Here is a 20,182-nt window from a genome sequence, read left to right as displayed (position 1 = left end):
GTATCACAATTAGAGTACACTTAACCTTGAATTCGATGTAAATATTTCCCTCTGCAAAACTTACAGGAAACAGTAGAACTGTTGATAAGTTTAGTCATACATGAAAAAAATAAAACTTGGGTAATAAGTATAGCAAATAGAGTGACAAGCAAGAAGAAAATCAGTGGATTGGAATCTATGAGGAATTTGTATCTGGATTGCAAGGCTCTCAAATCTCTGGTCTAAGTTCTCATAGTCCATCTCAGTTTCCCAAAATGCATTACATGTGTTCTCATATTTCTCACTGTCCAAATGTACAAGAAACAGTAGAAATGTTCATGAGGTTACTGACAGATTGAAAAACGCACTAGGATGCTAGAGTGTGGTAAAGAGAGTGACTGATATAAGAGTAAAATTAGTGACAAATAAGTAAGCTTTGGGATTTCCTAAGCAACTGTCTGTATCGAATCTGGGGCATAGGACTCTCAAATAATGATGTAAGTCCACGTATTTCCCTTCAGTGTCTGCAAAAGCAACGCATGTGTCCTCGTCTTTCTCTTCCAGTCCACATCCAAAGGGCGAAGTGCAGAACTCTCCTCGATGAAGCTTCTCTCTTTCTCTCAACAGGTCTGTCTATTTCACCCAAATGCAGGGGTTTTTCCCTCCTCAAGACCACTCCGTATGTCCCTCAACTCCTAAATCCATGTATTGCCGCCCCAAATGCAAAAGCCGAAAAAATGGCCAGCTTCAGATGACAAATACACTGACATCCATCATGTTCTTCAGTATATTTTTGTCGTGTTGCTAGCAGGGAACCAAACAACCATTCTCAGGACAAAACACACTGTCAACTTAAGGTCACAGTAGCAGTAGCAGCCACTGTACCTGTCCAAGTGAAAGGCTGCACCAGATACTCAGAACTTCCTCCCAGGGTCTTACGTGATAGCCTTTTATTTTCCTTTTTATGAAGAATACACCAATATCTCAGTTGAGGCATAAAAGTAAAGAGAAGACATTTTTCCTCTTTCCAAGGAAAATGAAAATACCGAAAAAATCGAAACAGCTCTTCGTAAAAAATTGAGACATCTTCTGCGTAAATAGACCACTGCTGCCCTTTTATTTTGTTTTCCTTAAAGAGGATTGGGAAACCGTGGGGACTAGATTATAGGTTTTAATTGAAGTCAATTCTCTAAAGATGGAAACTCCAGTCTCAAAAGGAGAGAAGGTATAATCACAGGCATTAAATGGAATCAGGCAATATGTGGGACTTTTATCCAAATGAAAAAGGTTGGGGGTTCGGGGATGCACTGAGGGTCTGGGATAGAAATGCTATAAAATTTAGTTGTGATGATTGTTGTACAACTATAAATGTAATAAAATTATTTGAGTAATTAAAAAAAAGCAGTTCCTGGTCTCTGTGCTACTTTGAAGTTTTGCGCCAAAGTTTAAAAAAAAAATGATTTCTATTGGCTATTTGCTTCCATCTTTCTTTGTGGTTTTATCTTATTCCAAAACGTTACAAAGGCCCACTACCAGGTTATTATTCTCCCGCGTGTGTGTTTTGTGTGTGTGTGTCTGTGTATCCCTCCCTTGTCTGGGTAACTTTAACATCAAATCAAGCTCTGTTCTTGGGTGAAATAAAGGAGAAGGGGATGCTAACTACATCTGTTGTGTAAAGAAATATGATACCTTGAGCGAATAAGACAATCTGTAAGAAACCCTAAGTTTTTTTTATTATTATTTCAGAACCGTGCTGGTTGAATTGTCTGTGATTGTGATCTTAAAAGGTGGTGAACTTCCAGAACTCCCCTCTTAAATACCGAGTGTCCATACGCACAGAGAGTCTGTATTTGCATTATGATCTCATAATCCATCATTTCCCATTTAAATTCTCAATCTTCTGCGCTAGTCTTTGAGATTGCCATTGTTATTTTACCTATTTTTAAGAAGAGAAAAGGAAATTTTGAAGCCATTAACTGAATTTCCCATAGACCAATTGTTAGGAGTTGTAAGAATCGACTCTGTTGACCTAAAACTAAGAGACTGTCCAGCAGGTCTCCAGCAAAGATGAGTTTATTAGGGATCAACAGAGAACTGCAACGTAGGGTCTGCAACCATGGCAAGCCACCTGGAAGTTCCCGCAAGCCAAGGGCAAGAGAACTCTTTCATAGAAAGGAAGCGAACTTTGAGAGGACTCTGGTAAGCAAAGAGTCCATGACTTGCACTGGCTTCATCCTCTGCAGGAAGGGAGAGGAGTCCTTCTTCCTCCTGTTGGGCTTTGCTATAGCCACAAGCATAAGAGTTCCCCCTTTTTGTTTTCTCAACTATCTTTAATTGAAGTCTGTGTTTATTAACATTGTAGAAATTGAATATAATTTTGACCCTGAAGAATTAATACCCAGATGCCTTAATTTCCTGTCGAATTCCATTTTATCTTCGTCAGTTAGATTATTACATATTACTTAGTCACTTAGATTATTACATAGAGACACACATATACTTTTGTAAATGAATACACATGCTTGTATTATCTTCTATAAAATTCAATTTTCCAGTCATCAGAATAGATACAGTTCCCCTGTACCTAATGATAGATTCGGCAAAGTCATGCAAGGCAGTCCTTAAAAACTTGACTTGTAAAGACCTTATCATCATGCCATTGAAAACTACTCCCTGCTGGATAATTATCAAATATGTAATTTTTTTTCTAAAGTATGAGAGTTAACTAAGCAATTTAAGAAAAGGATGAGCTTATGTGATGTTTCAGGTCATCATCAAGCAGTTGTTTTACTCCCTAAGACCAGGGCTTTTAACTGTAATTGCATAATGACTTACTTTCCTGTGCCTCATTGTCCTCATGAATAAAATTGGGCTAGTTATATCAAGCTTCTGGGTTGTCATAAAAATTAAACAAAACAATGTATGCCAAGTTCTACACAAAAAGCTTGGTATATAGAAATCCTCCGTAATGTACCCTCCCATTACTATCTCAGCAAGGGAATAGACTATCATACTGTCCACACCCAAAATATAATATTGGCATACTCACATATTAACCTATGATCTGAAATGTATCAGAGTTTTCATGCACTTTAACTTTCTTCCTCCCTGCATAAGCACTATGAGGTTTTGTAATTTATTTTTTTGAATTTATTGGAATACATTTGCCTTACAAAGTTGTATTAATTTCAGCAAAGTAAATCTGTTCTATACATTTGTGTATATGACTGTGTTGTGTGTGTGTGTGTGTGTGTGTGTGTGTGTGTAGCTCCACTCCTTTTCAGATTCTTTTCCATATAGGTTACCACACAGTACTGAGTAAATTTTTCTGTGCCATATGGTAGGTCCCCTGTTCCCTGTCTATTCTCTATATGGTAGTATGTATATATCAATCCCAGGCCTCTCACTTATACATCCCTCACCATTTTTCCACCTTGGCAAACATAATTTGGTTTCAAAATCTTTGAGTTTGTTTCTGTTTTGTAAATTCTCTTGTATCATTTCTATTATATTCCATGTATTAGTGATCTCATATGATATTTGTCTCTGACTGACTTCACTTAATATAATAAATTCCTTTTTTTTTCTTTTTAGGGCTGCAGCCACAACATATGGAAGTTCCCAGGTTAGTGGTCAAATCAGAGCTGTACCTGCCAGCCCATGCCACAGCCACAGCAATGTGGGATCCAAGCTGCATCTATGACCTACACCATAGCTCATGGCAATGCTGGATCCTTAACCCACTGAGTGAGGCCAGGGATTGAGCCTGCATCCTCATAGATACTTGTAGGGTTTGTTTCCAGTGAGCCACAACAGGTACTCCTTCACTTGGTATGATAATTTCTAGGTCTATCCATGTGGCTACAAATGGCATTATTTCATGATTCTTATGACTGAGTAATATTCCATTGTATATATGTACCACATGTCTTTATTTTTAAATTATACATTTTACTGCCTACTGAAATGGATCTCTCCCCATTACCTTTATAATTAGTGCTCCAAAGAGGCTGGAAATACAAGTTTTAAGGTTTAACATTGAGTCTAGAATTAATTGCTTTGAAAAACAAAAGAGGGAATACTTTGGGTGCTCGATATATTTCAAGGGAAAAGATACAAAGGACTTTAAGCATTTTCTTGGAGAAAATCAGCCCAAACTTAAAAATATCAAGGAAAAATGGAATTTGAATGGACAGATAAATCACTTGAGGATTTAAAAATTAGTCTGCAAGGAGTTTCCGTGGTGGCGCAGTGGTTAACAAATCCAACTAGGAACCATGAGGTTGCGGGTTCAATCCCTGCCCTTGCTCAGTGGGTTAACGATCCGGCGTTGCCGTGAACTGTGGTGTAGGTTGCAGATGCTGCTCGGATCCCGCATTGCTGTGGCTCTGGCATAGGCTGGTGGCTATAGCTCCGATTAGACCCCTAGCCTGGGAACCTCCATGTGCCGCGGGAGTGGCCCAAGAAATAGAAAAAAGACAAAAAAAAATTAGTCTGCAAGAGGATGAACTATGTAAATATGTCCTCTTATCCCACACCACATATTCAAGAAAATCTACTTTACATACCAATGCAAAAAAAAAAATGGTAACTGGTATTGGATAAAAACTGATATGTGTAAACTATAAAATCTGAGTTACACATTTTCTATATTTTGTAGTTGCTAAAAAAGGACAAACAATGAGACTGGATGTATCACTTAACCTTAGTATACATGCTGTTCTGACCCATTACTATGTGCAAAAGCAGAATAGTAGGTCAGCGTGTGACAGCCCAGGTTTCAAGCCTGTTTCTGCCACTTTTAGACCAATCACTGATTAAATTTTAATGGAATATAGTTGACCAGCAATGCTGTGTTAGTTTCAGGTGTACAGCAGAGTGAATCAGTGATACATACACATATATCCATGCTTTTTCAGATTATTTTCCCTATATAGATTCTTAGACAATATTGAGTAGATTTCCCTGTTCTATACAATAGATCCTTATTAGTTATCTATTTTATATGTAGTAATGTGTATGCGTTAATCCTAAACTCCTGATTCATCTCTGCCCCTCACCTTTCTACTTTGGTAGCCTTAACTTTGATTCTGAAATCTTGAATCTGTTTCTCTTTTGTGAATACATTCTTCTGTATCATTTTTAACTAGATTCTACATCTACATGATGTCATATGTTTTTTCATGGTTTATTAAAGCACAGTTGATTTACAATGTTCTGTCAATTTCTGCTGTACAGCAAAGTAAGCCAGTCATACACCACACACACACACACATTCTTTTTCTTATATCATCTTCCATCATGTTCTATCACAAGTGATTGGAGATAGTGCCCTGTGATATCATATGTTTTCATGAGTCATTTTGCTCACCTGTAAAATAAGCATCCTTGATGCTTTCTTTCTGTGGATTTAAGATGGATTTATATTCGTGTATAAAACATAAGTGTGCATTGCAATTAGTATAAGTATAAGGGACTCATCAAGACCAAATCACCAGTATGAGGCTGAGGAGACAAGGATGAGAATATCTCTGGTCTATTTGTCTTTATTTTTTCATCCCTGACTTACTCAACATTTAATTCTTTCTCCAGACTTATAAGCAGGATCTTAAACCATTCTTGTTTAAAATACCTCTCCATATATATATATATATTTTTTTTTTAACTTTGATAGTGGCACTTAACACTACAGTGAAAAGACAACTATTGGTTAGACAGCAATCTTCTGCTCCTATGTAGTGTAAGCGGATCAGTTAAATAATGATGGGATATAGGAGTTCCCATCGTGGGGAAGCAGGAATGAATCCGACTAGTAACCATGAGGTTGGGGTTTGATCCCTGGGTTAAGAATCTGGCATTGCCATGAGCTATGGTGTAGGTCACAGACCTGGCTCAGATCCTGTGTTGCTGTGGCTGTGATATAGCATGACAGCTGTAGCTCTGATTCAACCCATAGCCTGGGAACCTCCATATGCTGCAGGAGCAGTGCCCCCCCCAAAAAAAAGGCAAAAAAGGCAAAAAAATAATGATGATGGGATATAATCTTAATGTAGGGACCTCAAATAACAGAACTTATGATTTTTCACTGGATCCGTGGTAGTAAGCATGATATATATGTGGTATAGTGCAGTAGGTATCTGCATGCTATAGAGCTGGAGAAATTCTAACGGATGACTGGTAAACTGCTTAAACTATTTTGGCTCCATTGTTTCTTTTTAATGCTATGAAAATTAAGTTGTTTTAATAAAGTGCGTGGCAAAAATTCCTGACATTTAGAAAGCATGCAATAATTACTATTCACTCAGTTTTTAGACCTTATTAAATAAAATGATAATATGAATACAGCAATTCATTCAAGACTCCATGAAATGTTATGTTTAATCACTCAAATATTTATGGAAAAAACCTAAAATACTATATTTGAATTCCATAAGAAATAGTCAACGTGGAGTCACTCACAAACTAAATTTAAAATGTCACTTTGGAGTTCCCACTCTGGCACAGTTGGTTAAGAATCTGACTGCAGGGGCTTGGGTCACCGCAGAGGTACATGTTCAAACCCCCACCTGGCACAGTGGGATAAAGGATTCAGCATTGCCACAGCTGCAGCATAGGTGGCAGCTGTGGCCCAGATTATAGTTCAGCCTCAGCGATGCTTTCTCTAGATTACAGGTCATCTCCAGTTTTTGGTATTTTGTCTGCTCTTCACTGCTCTTCTCCCTCTGATTCTGGATCTTTAACACTTTCTGTTTCTGCTCCTTTTCTCTTTTGAATTCAAAACTCAAGGAAATTGTGATTTTATTTTTACCTTGAGACTGGAAATTGACTTGGGGGTTTGAAATGATAGGGTCCATTGATTAGCAGGACACCCCAACTCTGAAAAACTTTTCCTCCAGACCACTCGGTAGACACTGCTTCCTAGTTGAGGGATGTTTTCTTTGGAATATTATATGTACTGCTTTACTCTTATCAGTTTCCATTATGTTAGAGGTAGGAAGATAAAGCAGGGGAATGGAGATGTGTGTTTTCATACCTTTTTCACTGAAGAAAACATGTTCCAGTATTAAGCATGTATTCAATGTTGAAATAAAATAGAGAAAACTTGCAGGATGATCTTACCTAGCTGTTCTCAAGGCCGGTTTTAAACTGAAGCCAATAACTTCCTTCCAAAGTACATTTTTTTCATTACCACAACCAAACACACACACACACACACACACACACACACACACACACACACACTGCACATTTTGGTTTAAAAAATAGAGGTATGAAACCTGAGAATGACACCTTTATCCCCAAACTAAACTAAAAATCAGTTGTTTTTTTTTTAACTTTTTGAGGTGCCTTTCTATTTCTGTATCCACTGACCCTGACTAGATTCTCACTGTTTTTAAACTACAATAATGATCCAAATTGTGAATGCTACACCTTGCCTCTATACACTCTGCCCCATCATTTATCCACTGATCATGACCTCTGGATTCCTATGCCAGCTGTTGGCACAAGTCACCCTCTTACAAGGCATTATTTAACTTTTCCCTCTAATTTCAGAGGAAAATATCCCTCTTCCTTTCCAACATGGACCTGGATCTTTGACAAAGGATATAGATTTCCTAAAGAAACACTTGATATGCAGAGTTTAAAAGGCTTGTTCAGAGAGAAGTGCCAGTTAAAAGAAGATTTTGGAGGCTACGTAAGTGGTCGAAACTCCAGACACAAATCTAGGAAGGTTTGGTCTGCCTTTTATGTTGAAGGAAATTTGTACAGAAGTGATCTTGTACCCTGGCAATAACTGAGTTGGCCACTGCTGGAAAATATCTCTTTGGCACCAATAATGACTAGAGCAATGATTCTTCTTCTGGAAAACAAGGCCGTCTCCTCATGTAGGTGGTAGGTACTGAGAGGACTACTATATTCAGAAACCAATATCCGGAATTTGGGAGAGGTGGGTGCAAACTATTACATTTAGAGTGGATAAGAAATGAGGTCCTCCTGTGCAGCACAGGGAACCATATCCAGTGTCTTTGGGATAGAACATGATGGAAGATAGTAGGAGGAAAAAAATGTATATATGTGTGATTGGGTTGCTTATGTTTGTACAGAAGAAATTAACATGACACTGTAAACCAACTATCCTTTAATAAAAAAATATAAAAAAATGACTAAACAACATAAATAAATAAAGTAACTCAAAGAAGAAAAGAAGAAGGAAAGACACCAATATTTGAGGATGCCCTGCCAGCATAAATGGTGGCATCCGCAGATTCTGACCTTCCCTAATTCTTGCAGAAACAGGGGTGTAGATAGGAATGTCTCACATTTATTTTCCTTCTCATAGCACACATTGCTTTCATTCAACATGCGACGATAATACAGCCACCACCTCTTCTCATCGCTGTGGACAAATCTACACTGAGAGCTTTAGAGGCTGCCATCTCCCAGCAATGTCTTTCTTCACTCTAGAAACCAGTTTCAAATGTTCTCTTCATGAGTGTTTTCTACAGGTACATAACCACATCTTCCTGACCCACACTGACCCTCACACAGGGAAATTTTAGGAAGCCTTCCTCAATTCAAATGCAGTAAGGTATTCTTCTTCTTGGCTGTGGAGCCAAGAGGTTCACTGCCACTGAGGTAACAATTTATGTTTCTAAAAATTATGTGGTATTTGCAGCTAGAGTGCTCATCTTCAAATGGGACAACCAGCGCCACGCTTGCTACATTTGGCTATTAGTCATTCTTTTAATCCAATAAAGTTAATTCAATGTCTATTACTTTTTCAGACAATGTATTGGGACGAGAGATAAATATGAATAATCGATTTTGAAACAGAAAATGTAGGTAACATTCTGGAATCTTAAGCAACAATAGTAACAACAATCATTAATGACTTCTGTGTGTTCATTCAGAGAATCCAATACCTTGGCTTGAGTTTGGGATTCATTTTCTATATAAAAATAACAGCAAGATTTCCGGTCATAGCTCGGTGGTTAACGAGTCTGACTGGGAGCCAGGAGGTCATGGGTTCGATCCCTGGCCTTGCTCAGTGGGTTGGGGATCTGGCATTGCCATGAGCTGTGGTGTAGGTTGCAGACTCAGCTCTGATCCCACGTTGCTGTGGCTCCAGCGTAGGCCAGCAGCAACAGCTCCGGTTGGACCCCTAGCCTGGGAACCTCCATGTTCTGCGGGTGTGGCCCTAGAAAAAGGCAAAAAGACAAAGTAAAATGAAATAAAATAAAAAATAACAGCAGAGTTTATTTTATGTGATGCAAAAATGTGAGATTCCTCATCTAGAATCATTAAGATTCATAGCAAAATTGGGAGAGGACTGAAATTATTGTGTGGAGGCAGTTATAAATAAGAAATAAAGCAACTATATTTAATTTTTTAAAAAAAATTTTAAAAAGAAGGCTAGATTTGAACCTTGGTTCTACCCCTGATAACTATGTGGCCTCAGATGAGTTTCCTAAACTTCCTCACTTTGTGAAATGACAATAAAACATAGGATTATTTAAGATGATAGAAGAGACGAAAAAATTTATAAAGCTATGTTTTTGAGTCACAGCACAACCCGTTTCAGCAGAAATTTTCTCAAGGCCACCATAACATCTTTGTTTCTCAGACAATATATCATAGGGTTAAACACTGGTGTGACAATGGTGTAAAAAAGAGAAAGAAATTTGTCCACCCCTATGGAATGACTGGAATTCGGTCTCAAATATGTCATGATGCCTGATCCAAAGAATAAAGCCACGACTGATGAGATGGGAGGAACAGGTGGAAAAGGCTTTGGCTCGCCCCGTGGCTGAAGGCAGGTTCAAGATGCTCCCAATTATTTTCACATACGATCCAAGAATCAACATAAAAGGAATAGTGACAACTAGGACAGCAACCACATAAATCAACAGCTCAATCAAAGAGGTATCCCCACAGGTGAGTTTAAGGACTGGAGGTATGTCACAGAAAAAGTGATTCAACTGGTTCGAGCCACAGAAAGGGAGAGAGAAGATCTGGTAGGTAAACCCTACATGCACTGGGATTCCACTGACCCAACAGCCCGCTGCCAGTCGGATGCACAGCCTACTGTTCATGATGAGAGGGTAGAGTAATGGGTTGCAAATGGCAACGTACCTGTCATAAGCCATGGCAGTCAGAAGAAAACACTCAGTCGCTCCCAATACCAGAAAGAAGTACATTTGAGTAGCACAGGCCAGAAAGGATATGTTTCTGTTTTGTCTACAAAGATCTGTCAATAATCTGGGGACAGTGACGGATACGTAACATATTTCCAAGGATGAAAAGTTCCTCAGGAAAAAATACATAGGGGTCTGGAGGGAAGGATCAATCTTGGTTATGATGATGATCAGGCTATTTCCCATCAGAATAATCACATAGATGATCAAAAACACCCCAAAAAGAAATCCTTGGAGGCTGGGGGCATCAGAGAAGCCAAGCAAGATGAAATCCAGCAATGTAGTCTGATTCCACTGCAAGGGATTTTGTCCCCTGGTTCCTGTCTATGAACAAAAGTTTAGGATTCACTTCAATTTGATGGGTCCAGCAAAAATGGGCCATAACAATTTATGCTTTCAAATGCACTGACACAGGATAGATATCCATCTTTTGGGTTTGTTTAATATTTTTGTTAATGATTTCTAAATCACAATTTAAAAACAGAAAATAATATGAAACCCTCTCATTTCTGCCCATATTAAGATTATGAATATTTGAATAACCCAGCACACACACACACACACACACACACACACACACACACGCAAACGGTGATGTAAGAGCCAATACATAAAGTTATCTATTCTCAGAAAAAGAACTGCTCTAGGCAACATGGGGCATTCTCTCCTGAAAAACGTTTCTCTGTCCTGATCATTTTAGTCTCTGTTTGCTTAATTGTTTATTTTCTGCCTACCCCCTATTAGCCTGCAATCATTTATACGATTCTTTCACATTCACTTTGATGTTGTCCCTGAGAGCTCCACCTCGCATAATCAAAAAGCAGGGGTGATCAGTAAGACTTTGCTGCTAGGCCAAGTTCAGGCTAGCCTGGCCACTCGCTATCTGGTAAAGAGACTTACACACTGAACAGTAAAATAAGAAATATTTTCTTGCCTCCATTATAGAAAAATATTCCATTAAACATATCAGAGAAATGTATGTGAGAAATAAAACATCCTGTGAGTCCCATGTTCACCTGACACTTAGAAAATGAAATACAATGAATAGGATTTTGTTGTAATAGGTTCTCGACCCCACTAGGACCCTCAACCCTCTTAACAACCCTACTTATTCAAAATTGTAGACCTGTAATGTTAATTAAATATGTTTATAGCCCTTTATGGGTTAATTTTTTAAAAACAGAAAATAAAATGTAAAAAAAAAGAATTTGACCTCAGAAATCATATACCTCACACCTGACAAAATGCAATATCTGTCTGTATGTTATATTTACCTTTAAATATGAATTTCTGAATATATATAAAACATACATTGTGGATGTGTTATATAGGTATATACATAACGTATATTCTAAATCACTATATCTGAATTACTATCAGAAAGCCTGGTGCTGTAGTTCCCATTGTGGCCTTAGCGGGTTAAGAACTGACATAGTCTCTCTGAGGATGCTGATTTGATCCCCCGTCTTCCTCAGTGGGTTAAGGACACACTGCCACAACCTGATGAGGTGAATGTGACAGTTGCTTTGGCTGAGGCTGTGGCATAGGCTGTAGCTGCAGCTCTGATTTGACCCCTGGTCTGGGAACTTCCATAGGCTGCAGGTGTGGCTGTAAAAAAAAAAAATTAAAAAAATTAAAATTAAAAAAGAAAGCCTAATGCCAATTGCAATGTAGCATTAGCCTAATCAGCTCCTTATAATTAAGCACTTGCAGACCAAATAAGTTCAGTCTCTTGTCCATGGTGCTGGATCCTAAGGTCACTTTTTGTGGTTTCCATCTGACCTTCATTAATGCTGAACTGTGACCTTTTTCGACAGACGGCCATATATTCCTCAAGTCACATTTCTGTGAGTGATTGACGTTTTCCTTAATTTTCCATGTCTGTCTTCACTTCCTACACAGTAGAGCCTCCCTTTCTTCTTTTAAAGTCCCGAGTTCCTCTTCCTTTTCACAAAACCCAATCAATTGAAACAACTTAATTTCTTTCAGTTTCTTAGTTTTCACTAATCTTAAACTCCCCCCTTCTGCGTTCATTAATTTTTCTTTAATTCACGGACTTTAATTTTTCACAGCCCACTCTAATGGCAAAAGTTCCCTTCTGGCTCATCTCTGCTTACACTCAGAAATGTCAAGAGAAGGGACCAAGGACCTGGGGAGTTAAAGATACAAATAATATCTTATTCCAACTCAGACCCATGTTACTCCCTCCACTAAAGTTTATCTTGCTATGTCTGTCTTTGTGTTTTCTGGTCTCTTCTCTTTTTATTTATCCTCTTTTTGCAATTTGGTAGTTCTTTTAGCATTTTATATCTTCTTACAATTTTTGAGATTTTATGTCTATTACAGTGTATATGTGTTTTATTTTTCTTCCTCACTTACACCTTATGACAACAAACTGGAGAAGAAGGGAATGAAATATTTGGTCACTAATATGTTTGAACGTAAATCAATATTTTGCTGTATATATTATTAGAGTTTATTATGCATAAATACCAAGTTGGTGTTAAATACAAGGTATATTAAATACTATGGACACTAATAATAAATAGTAGGAGCTCAGTTACTGTCATCACAAAGCTTCGGGATGAGTGGTAACTTCAGACAGGTGAGTCAGGTATTACCCTAAAATGTGCAGAGTCTGTGCAGAGTCTATGTCCCGTGACTGGAGAACCAGGACAATGACTCAGGACATGATATTTAATCTAAGACTTCATCAGATCTTAGAGTATCACAGAATCATTCCATTATTTTTTTACTTTTTAAAAAAATTATTGGAGTATAGTTGATTTACAATATAGTATTAGTTTCAGGTGTACAGCAAAGTGAATTGATTATACATATACACATGTTCATTCTTCCCCATATGGGTTCTTACAGATTACTGAGTCGATTCCCTGTGTTGTACAGTGGGTCCTTCATAATTACCTATTTTATATACAGTACTATGTATGTATTATTCCCATCCTCCTAATTTATACCTCCCTTCCCACAGTTCCCCTATGATAACCGTAAGTTTGACTTTGAAATCTGTGAGTTTGTTTCTGTTTTCTACATAAGTTTACTTTTAATAAAACACTTTCCAGGAAAAAAAATACCCTCCTCTATTGATTCAGTTTTATATCTCTAAGACTAGCCAGGTGTTTATATGGGTGAGTAGCTTACAAGTATTTCCTGACAGGTAATTGGTTGAATGTAGATTTTCCCCTAATTTCAGTCATTATTACATTCCACTTAACTAGATTCAAGTATTCGCTGATCTTGACACTGAGCGACTTTAAATGGAAATGAGATATATTCTTATAATATGTCCTTATTTAAATTATCAGAGCTTAATTTTTCTTGTTTTAAAATGTATGCATAATAATAAGATGTAACAAAGGGAGTTGTTTTGAGGAGTAGGTAGCATAATCTACGCTAATGGCTGATTTAAATAGGTGGGTAGGGCTCTACGAGGCATTCGTATAATCATCAAACTTACTGTATTTATCATTATTATGTTAACAGATGACTTCTTTTTTTCTCTTTTGAAAATTTGCTCTCTTTTTCCTACCTTGGAGTAGCCTTTTCTCAATCTAGGAGAGGAAAGAATGTACAGGATGGAGTTTTGTCAGGATTAATGAGTTAAAATTAGTAAACTACTTTATACTGAGTGAGTACAAATCAGCAGCTATATCAAGGTGGGCAAAAAAAACAACACTCTAACTTACTGGGATTTTCATTTTTATTTTTTCTCTCTCTTATCTGTGCCAGTCTCTGACAGTTGTAGTTCGAACACATAAGACAAGAAGATTATGTTATAGAAATGTAAGTAAAATTAAACTAAAAGTCTAGTTCAAATCCTGTTTAGGATCTGAGCCTCCTAAGAGATAACCTTTGATAATTTGCCCTCCTGAAGTTGATCTATTCTCTCCATTAACAACGGTAGCTGGGCAGTTCTGACATGGGAACTTCATCCTTTGGCAATTTTTCCATTTTAGCAGGAATTGGCATAGCTGTGGAGTGTAGAGAAGACTGGCTATTCGAATTTTTTAAAGTGTTAACAATGTTTGAAGGATTTTGCCTTATCTCAATTACCGTATTCTGAGTGAAGGAGGCACAGTTATTATTTACATTTTCACAGAGAGCCAGAGGCATAGAGAGGTTAATAAACTTCTCCAATGTCAAGGAACTAGCAAGTGACTTAAGTGATTCAAATTCAGCAAAGCAATGCCAGAGCCCATATCCTTAATCAAAATCAATGTGTTTCACAGAACATTCAATGGTAAATTTTTTTTTAGGTCTGCACCCATGGCCTGTGGAGGTTCCCAGGCTAGGAGTAGAATCGGAGCCGTAGCCGCTGGCCTACACCACAACCATAGCAATGTCAGATCTAAACCATGTCTGCGACCTATACCACAGCTCGAGGCAATGCTGGATCCTTAACCCGCTGAGGGAGGCCAGGGATCGGACCTGCGCCCTCATGGATGCTAGTCAGATTCATTTCCTCTGAGCCATGGCGGGAACTCTGTAAATATCATTTTGAGTTTAACATTCTGAATAATAGCAATAGAACTGAGTACTATAAAACTCTTTACAACATCCAATTAAAATCACATCCATTTCATATTTCATGTATTATCTTAAAAATGAATGGCATTACTGACAGTATGTATATTTCAAGTTCAGAAGACTTATATCATAAAAGAATCTTATTGGAAGAAATTCTTTTTATGTCTTTTGGCTTTCGAGTTAAAAATTTACTGTAATAAAATAAGCAGGGTAATATTATAACTGCTCACCTTTTGATTTTATGGAGAAATAACCACGTGGTGGTCTTTTAGAGAAAATATGGTCTTGTGAACTACAAATGCCTGGTTTGAATTATTTAAGTAACAAGTTGAGCCGTTTTATTTTTTTCTTGAAGTTCAGACTTGTTTTAAATGAATCAGTACATCTTAGAAAATACCCTTTTATTCATGGCAGACATCTTCTCTCCACGACATGCTGTGCTTTTAAACTCGATAAACCATTTATCACGTGTTAACCTAGAAAACCATCACAGCTGTCTCTCATTGGATTAGTGCTGCACTGAAGCTTCTCTCTCCAAGGAATATGGCCTGAGGAGCACGAGCCTACTGGCCACTCCTCTTCACCTGCCTCCCCATCCCCTCCACCTTTGGAAAGTCAAGCAATTCCCATACTGGGAAAGGCTGTGTTAGACAGTCTTAAAGTTGGTCTGTATCTGTGTATGAATTCTTTAGACACTAAATTTTCAATTGTTTATACATTTTTTTCAACTTCACAGACTGGAACTTGGAAATGTTTTGGTGTTCACGCACCATCTAATTTTTTGATGGCTTAAGGCTCTCTGTTCATGCCATGTAAGGAAGTTATCTTTAGTGATAGGTACATACAAGAAAAACATGAATTTGACCAAGAGTTCATGGTACACTAGAGTTTCAAGTTTTTTATTTGAATTAGGTCAGGATGGGAAAAGAACTTGAGGGCTGTAAAACGAATAGGAGAGAGAAGGTAGAATGAATTTTTATCATTGCTATGAATCTGCTAAGCTATGTAACATAATTCATGAATTCAACATTTCTCTATTTAATCATTCAATAAATATCTAACCATATCATATGCTCCTCTATACTCTTCAGGAGGCACAGAAAGCTCTGTACCCTACAAACAGGGAGGGTTCTTCTTGAAATAATAGTGTTCATGTCTTTTAAAACATGATTATGCATTAATACACTACATTTGATTTTATTTGAGCAGTCTGAAGTTAAATAGGATTGCTGTTTATCTTATCTCACAACTACCCTTTACTTAATTGTTGTTTACAGAATGTAAGATTTCTAATTTTTAATAAACCAATGGAAATTATTTTTGAACACGTCAGTTTAGATTTAACAAAGTAAGCAAACCATTCTTTTTTCTTTTTAGGGCTGCTCCTATGGCATATGGAAGTTCCCAGGCAAGGGGTAGAATCAGAGCTGCAGTTGCTGGCCACAGCCACAGCAATGCAGGATCCAAGCCACATCTCTGACCTATGCCACAGTTTGTAGCGATGCCAGATCCTTAACCCACCAAGCAAGGCCAGGGATCAAACCCACCTTATGGACACAGTGCCAGGTTCCTGACCCACAGAGACACAACGAAAACTCCAAAATATTATTTTTATGTATTAGTACCAGTCTGTTTCTGCACATTTTTTCACCAAAATAAAGGACTTTATTTATTAATAATCTCATCTTTTTTTAGGGGGTTGTTTATTTGGATTTATGTGACTTAAATATTGATGATTTCATTTCTTCCTCTGTGTTTGCTTTATGACATTCACAGGTTTTGGAGATTAGTCTCTGATCTCGCTGAATCGCTGAAGAATATTGACCAAAATAGAACATAAAGGCATGCATTTTAAACTGAATTCATTACAAATTATTCAAAAACCTTTGAATAAGGAAAAAATATTAATTGATAACGATATTTGAGGGAGGCAGTAATATTAAATATTTCAGTGAAATAAAAGACTAGAAACATTAGAAAAACTGAAAGCAATCCAGAGAACAAAAAGGAAAAAAGAATGCTGCACTCATAATGGGGGGCTTAATAAATATGGTCAGATTAAGAAGAGAGAAAGAGAGAAGAGAAAGAAGAGAATGATAAACTCAAACTCAGTACGATAATTAGAAGTCTCAACGCTTTTGCAATTTAAATTTCTTTTTTTTTGTCTTTTGTTGTTGTTGTTGCTATTTCTTGGGCCGCTCCCGCGGCATATGGAGGTTCCCAGGCTAGGGGTCGAATCGGAGCTGTAGCCACCGGCCTACGCCAGAGCCACAGCAACGTGGGATCCGAGCCGCGTCTGCAACCTACACCACAGCTCACGGCAACGCCGGATCGTTAACCCACTGAGCAAGGGCAGGGACCGAACCCGCAACCTCATGGTTCCTAGTCGGATTCGTTAACCACTGCGCCACGACGGGAACTCCTAAATTTCTTTTGAGTTAAAGAAAATAAAAATATTCTGAACATGTTTTACGTAAGTACTCTGAAACATAAGCAAGAAAATATGATAATTTAAAAATGCTTTTGGAGTTCCCATTGTGACTCAGTGGTATGAACTCAGCTAGTATCTATGAGGATGCAGGTTTGATTCCTCACCTTGCTCAATGGGTTAAGGATCTAGCATTGCCATGAGCTGTGGTGTAAGTCATACACACCGCTTGGATCCCACATTGCTGTGGCTGTGCTTCCATGTGCAGTGGGTGCAGCCCTAAAAAGTCAAAAAAAAATTTTACAAACAATTATAAGTTAAAAGATAATCTTGATTTACATAAGAATTACATATTAATGAATTAAAGTTAACCAATAACTTTAAGTGATAACAACCCACAAAGTTGGAACTATTTGTAGGATTTCTAAGTGAGAGTCATTAAATGTAGGAGAGCAGAATTAGAAATTAAAGAAGGTTCAAACTATAGATGTCTAAAGTCCAAATCTCAGAATAACTGGATCTCATTCCACACACATTATTTTTACTGCTAAATTTTACTAGAAGTTAAAGCTTTTAATGGAAGGAATAGAATATGAGTATTTACCAGGGAAATATCTTGGTGCCCTATGTGATGCCGCTAAATACCTAGGACAGGGAAAACAGAAAGACACCAGCCAAGGAGAAGCCAGCTGGTGGAGAAGAATATAGATGATCTACTCAGTGAAGGGGGGACTCTCTCTGAGATGAGCCCAATCAGTCTCCTGCAGGACCTCTAGGGCCAGATGACCAACAGGACCTGTGGGGTGAGAGCATGGCCCAGGGTGCATGGACAACACTGATGACTTCATGAACTTCCCCGAGATGAAGGTCCAGTATATGCACCACTGAGGACAAGGGATGGCAAAACTGGATCATCTTTAGTGACACGTCAGTAGGTCTGCTTTGCCACATCCCGGATGACTTCAATATCACAGCTTCTATCATGTGGCACTTCAGCAGCAAGGGCAAGGGGAGGGTTGTGGGGAGTTTCCCTCCCAAAACTTTAAGGGTGGGCTGTCTTCTTAGCAAGGCCTGGCCCCCACTCAGTTTCCTCCAGAGTTCTACGAAGCCAACTCACGTCCACCTCCATCGTAATGCTTAGTTTTAACATTAAGATGCATTTTAGATTATTTTTTTAAATTGTTATTTCCCAAATACAATTTTTAATTGATGCTTATTGTCAATTGATAAAAGATTTCCATAAGTAGGAAATCTTTGAGCCTATTGCAAAGAATATATGTCAGATTCATCCATTAAGCATTGATCTGCTTGCCTTGGAATTATGCACTGATTGAACTTTCCGATAGCTGAATGTGTGTGCCTGTGGCGTTGTGTGCATGTGTCGGTCTGCGTGAGCGAAAGGGAAAGAAGAATCAGAAAATTTTGAGAGAAAGGAAAGGAATTGGAGAGTTTTGTAGTTGGTATATTCTAACCAGACAGCAGTTTACTTGATAGCATTCATTTGCACAAACTCACACTTGGTATTTAATGAATACATGTGTGCTTTGAGGGAGAGAGAAGGAATATAAATGGTGGAGAGTTTATTACTGCAGTTACAAACATAGTCCCGAAATGTAACTTAGGCACCTCCTCAGGAAATAAGTCAATAAATTAAAATGGAAGTCTATTGTAAATTCAAAGTGTTGTTGACATAGGTGATATCTAGCAATATTTTATGAATCGTGAATGGTGAAAAAGAAGGCCCAGAGAAAAAAAACAAATGCACAATTACAAATATTTTATGTGGCTACAGCCATGTGATTGTAACCTTTGCCTCTCAATGCTTAATCCTTTTCTTCTCTAAGCAAGTTTTCATTCCCAATAAGCCCTGTTTTTGAGAACTTAATGGAAATATAGAATGATTAGGTGAAAATTTCCATAGATTTCTGTAAGTTTGATCACAGTTTATATCTAATTAGATACGTATACTTGAGTATTAAAATAAAATGATTACTTAGAAAATAATCTCCTGCAAAACAGAAAGCTTGTAAGAGTATTTGAAAATTCATTAAATACACTATTTAGTTAAGAAAATTAGGCCAACATTCACAGAAATGAAGGGACCCTTCTCCTAGTAATTACGTTGCATAGAGCCTTCTTTACTTCCTTGTTCCTGAGGCTGTAGATCAGAGGGTTCAGCATGGGGATCACCACTGTGTAGAACACGGAAGCCACTTTGTCCTGATTCAGGGAGTAGCTGGAGGTAGGTCTCAGATAAGGTATAGACGGCGGTGGAATAAAACAGAATGAGAGCTGTCAGGTGGGAGGCACAGGTTGAGAATGCTTTGTGCCTCCCCTCCCTTGAATGCATACGAAAGATGGAGAAGAGAATGTAGGAGTAGGAGGTGAGGATCACCAGCAGAACCCCGACCATATTCACGCCAGCAAAAGTGGACACGATGATTTCGTACAGGTGTGTGTCGGAACAGGAGAGCTTAAAAATCGGAGGGCTGTCACAGAAGAAGTGATGGATGACATTGGACCTGCAGAATGGCAAACTGCTTACATAACTTGTATGAACCATGGAGTTCAACAGTCCTGCTGTAAGAGCCCCTCCTGCCATTTGTAGGCAGACGCTCCTGGACATGAGCAAGGAGTAAAGCAGAGGGCTGCATATGGCCACGTAACGGTCATAGGCCATTAACCCAAACAGGATGCATTCCGTCGTGGCAAAGGCTATAAAGAAGTACATCTGCAGGAAGCAGCCGGCAAAGGAGATGGTCTTCTTTTCTGACAAGAGGTCTACCAGCATCTTGGGAGTGACGGTGGATGAGTAACTAACATCCACAAAGGACAGGACAGCCAGGAAGAAATACATGGGTGTGTGCAGTCGGGCATCCACCCTGATTAAGAGGATCATCCCAACATTCCCCAAGACTGTAAGTGTGTACATCGCCAAAAAGAGCAGAAGGAGAGTCACCTGTAGCTCCGGTGTGTCTGCTAACCCCAACAGCACGAACTCAGTCAGCAAAGTATAATTTTTTCTGGCCAT

At 38.2% G+C, this 20,182-nt stretch overlaps 2 protein-coding genes across 2 annotated transcripts; both read right to left on the bottom strand.

Moving 5' to 3' along the window:
• Positions 1-9,541: 9,541 nt before the first annotated feature.
• On the bottom strand, positions 9,542-18,280 carry LOC125124451 (olfactory receptor 10AG1-like). Its single transcript, XM_047774561.1, is given in 3 exon segments — positions 9,542-9,739; positions 9,741-10,499; positions 18,269-18,280. Coding segments are annotated over 3 exon segments (969 nt in total).
• A 956-nt stretch (positions 18,281-19,236) lies between these two features.
• On the bottom strand, positions 19,237-20,182 carry LOC125124024 (olfactory receptor 5F1-like). The gene is given in 2 exon segments (XM_047774199.1): positions 19,237-19,407; positions 19,409-20,182. Coding segments are annotated over 2 exon segments (945 nt in total).

The sequence above is a fragment of the Phacochoerus africanus genome, chromosome 4, assembly GCF_016906955.1.
Source record: "Phacochoerus africanus isolate WHEZ1 chromosome 4, ROS_Pafr_v1, whole genome shotgun sequence".
Taxonomy (NCBI): domain Eukaryota; kingdom Metazoa; phylum Chordata; class Mammalia; order Artiodactyla; family Suidae; genus Phacochoerus; species Phacochoerus africanus.
The sequence above is the reverse complement of the archived record's forward strand: the minus strand, read 5'-3'. Positions and strand labels throughout refer to the sequence as shown.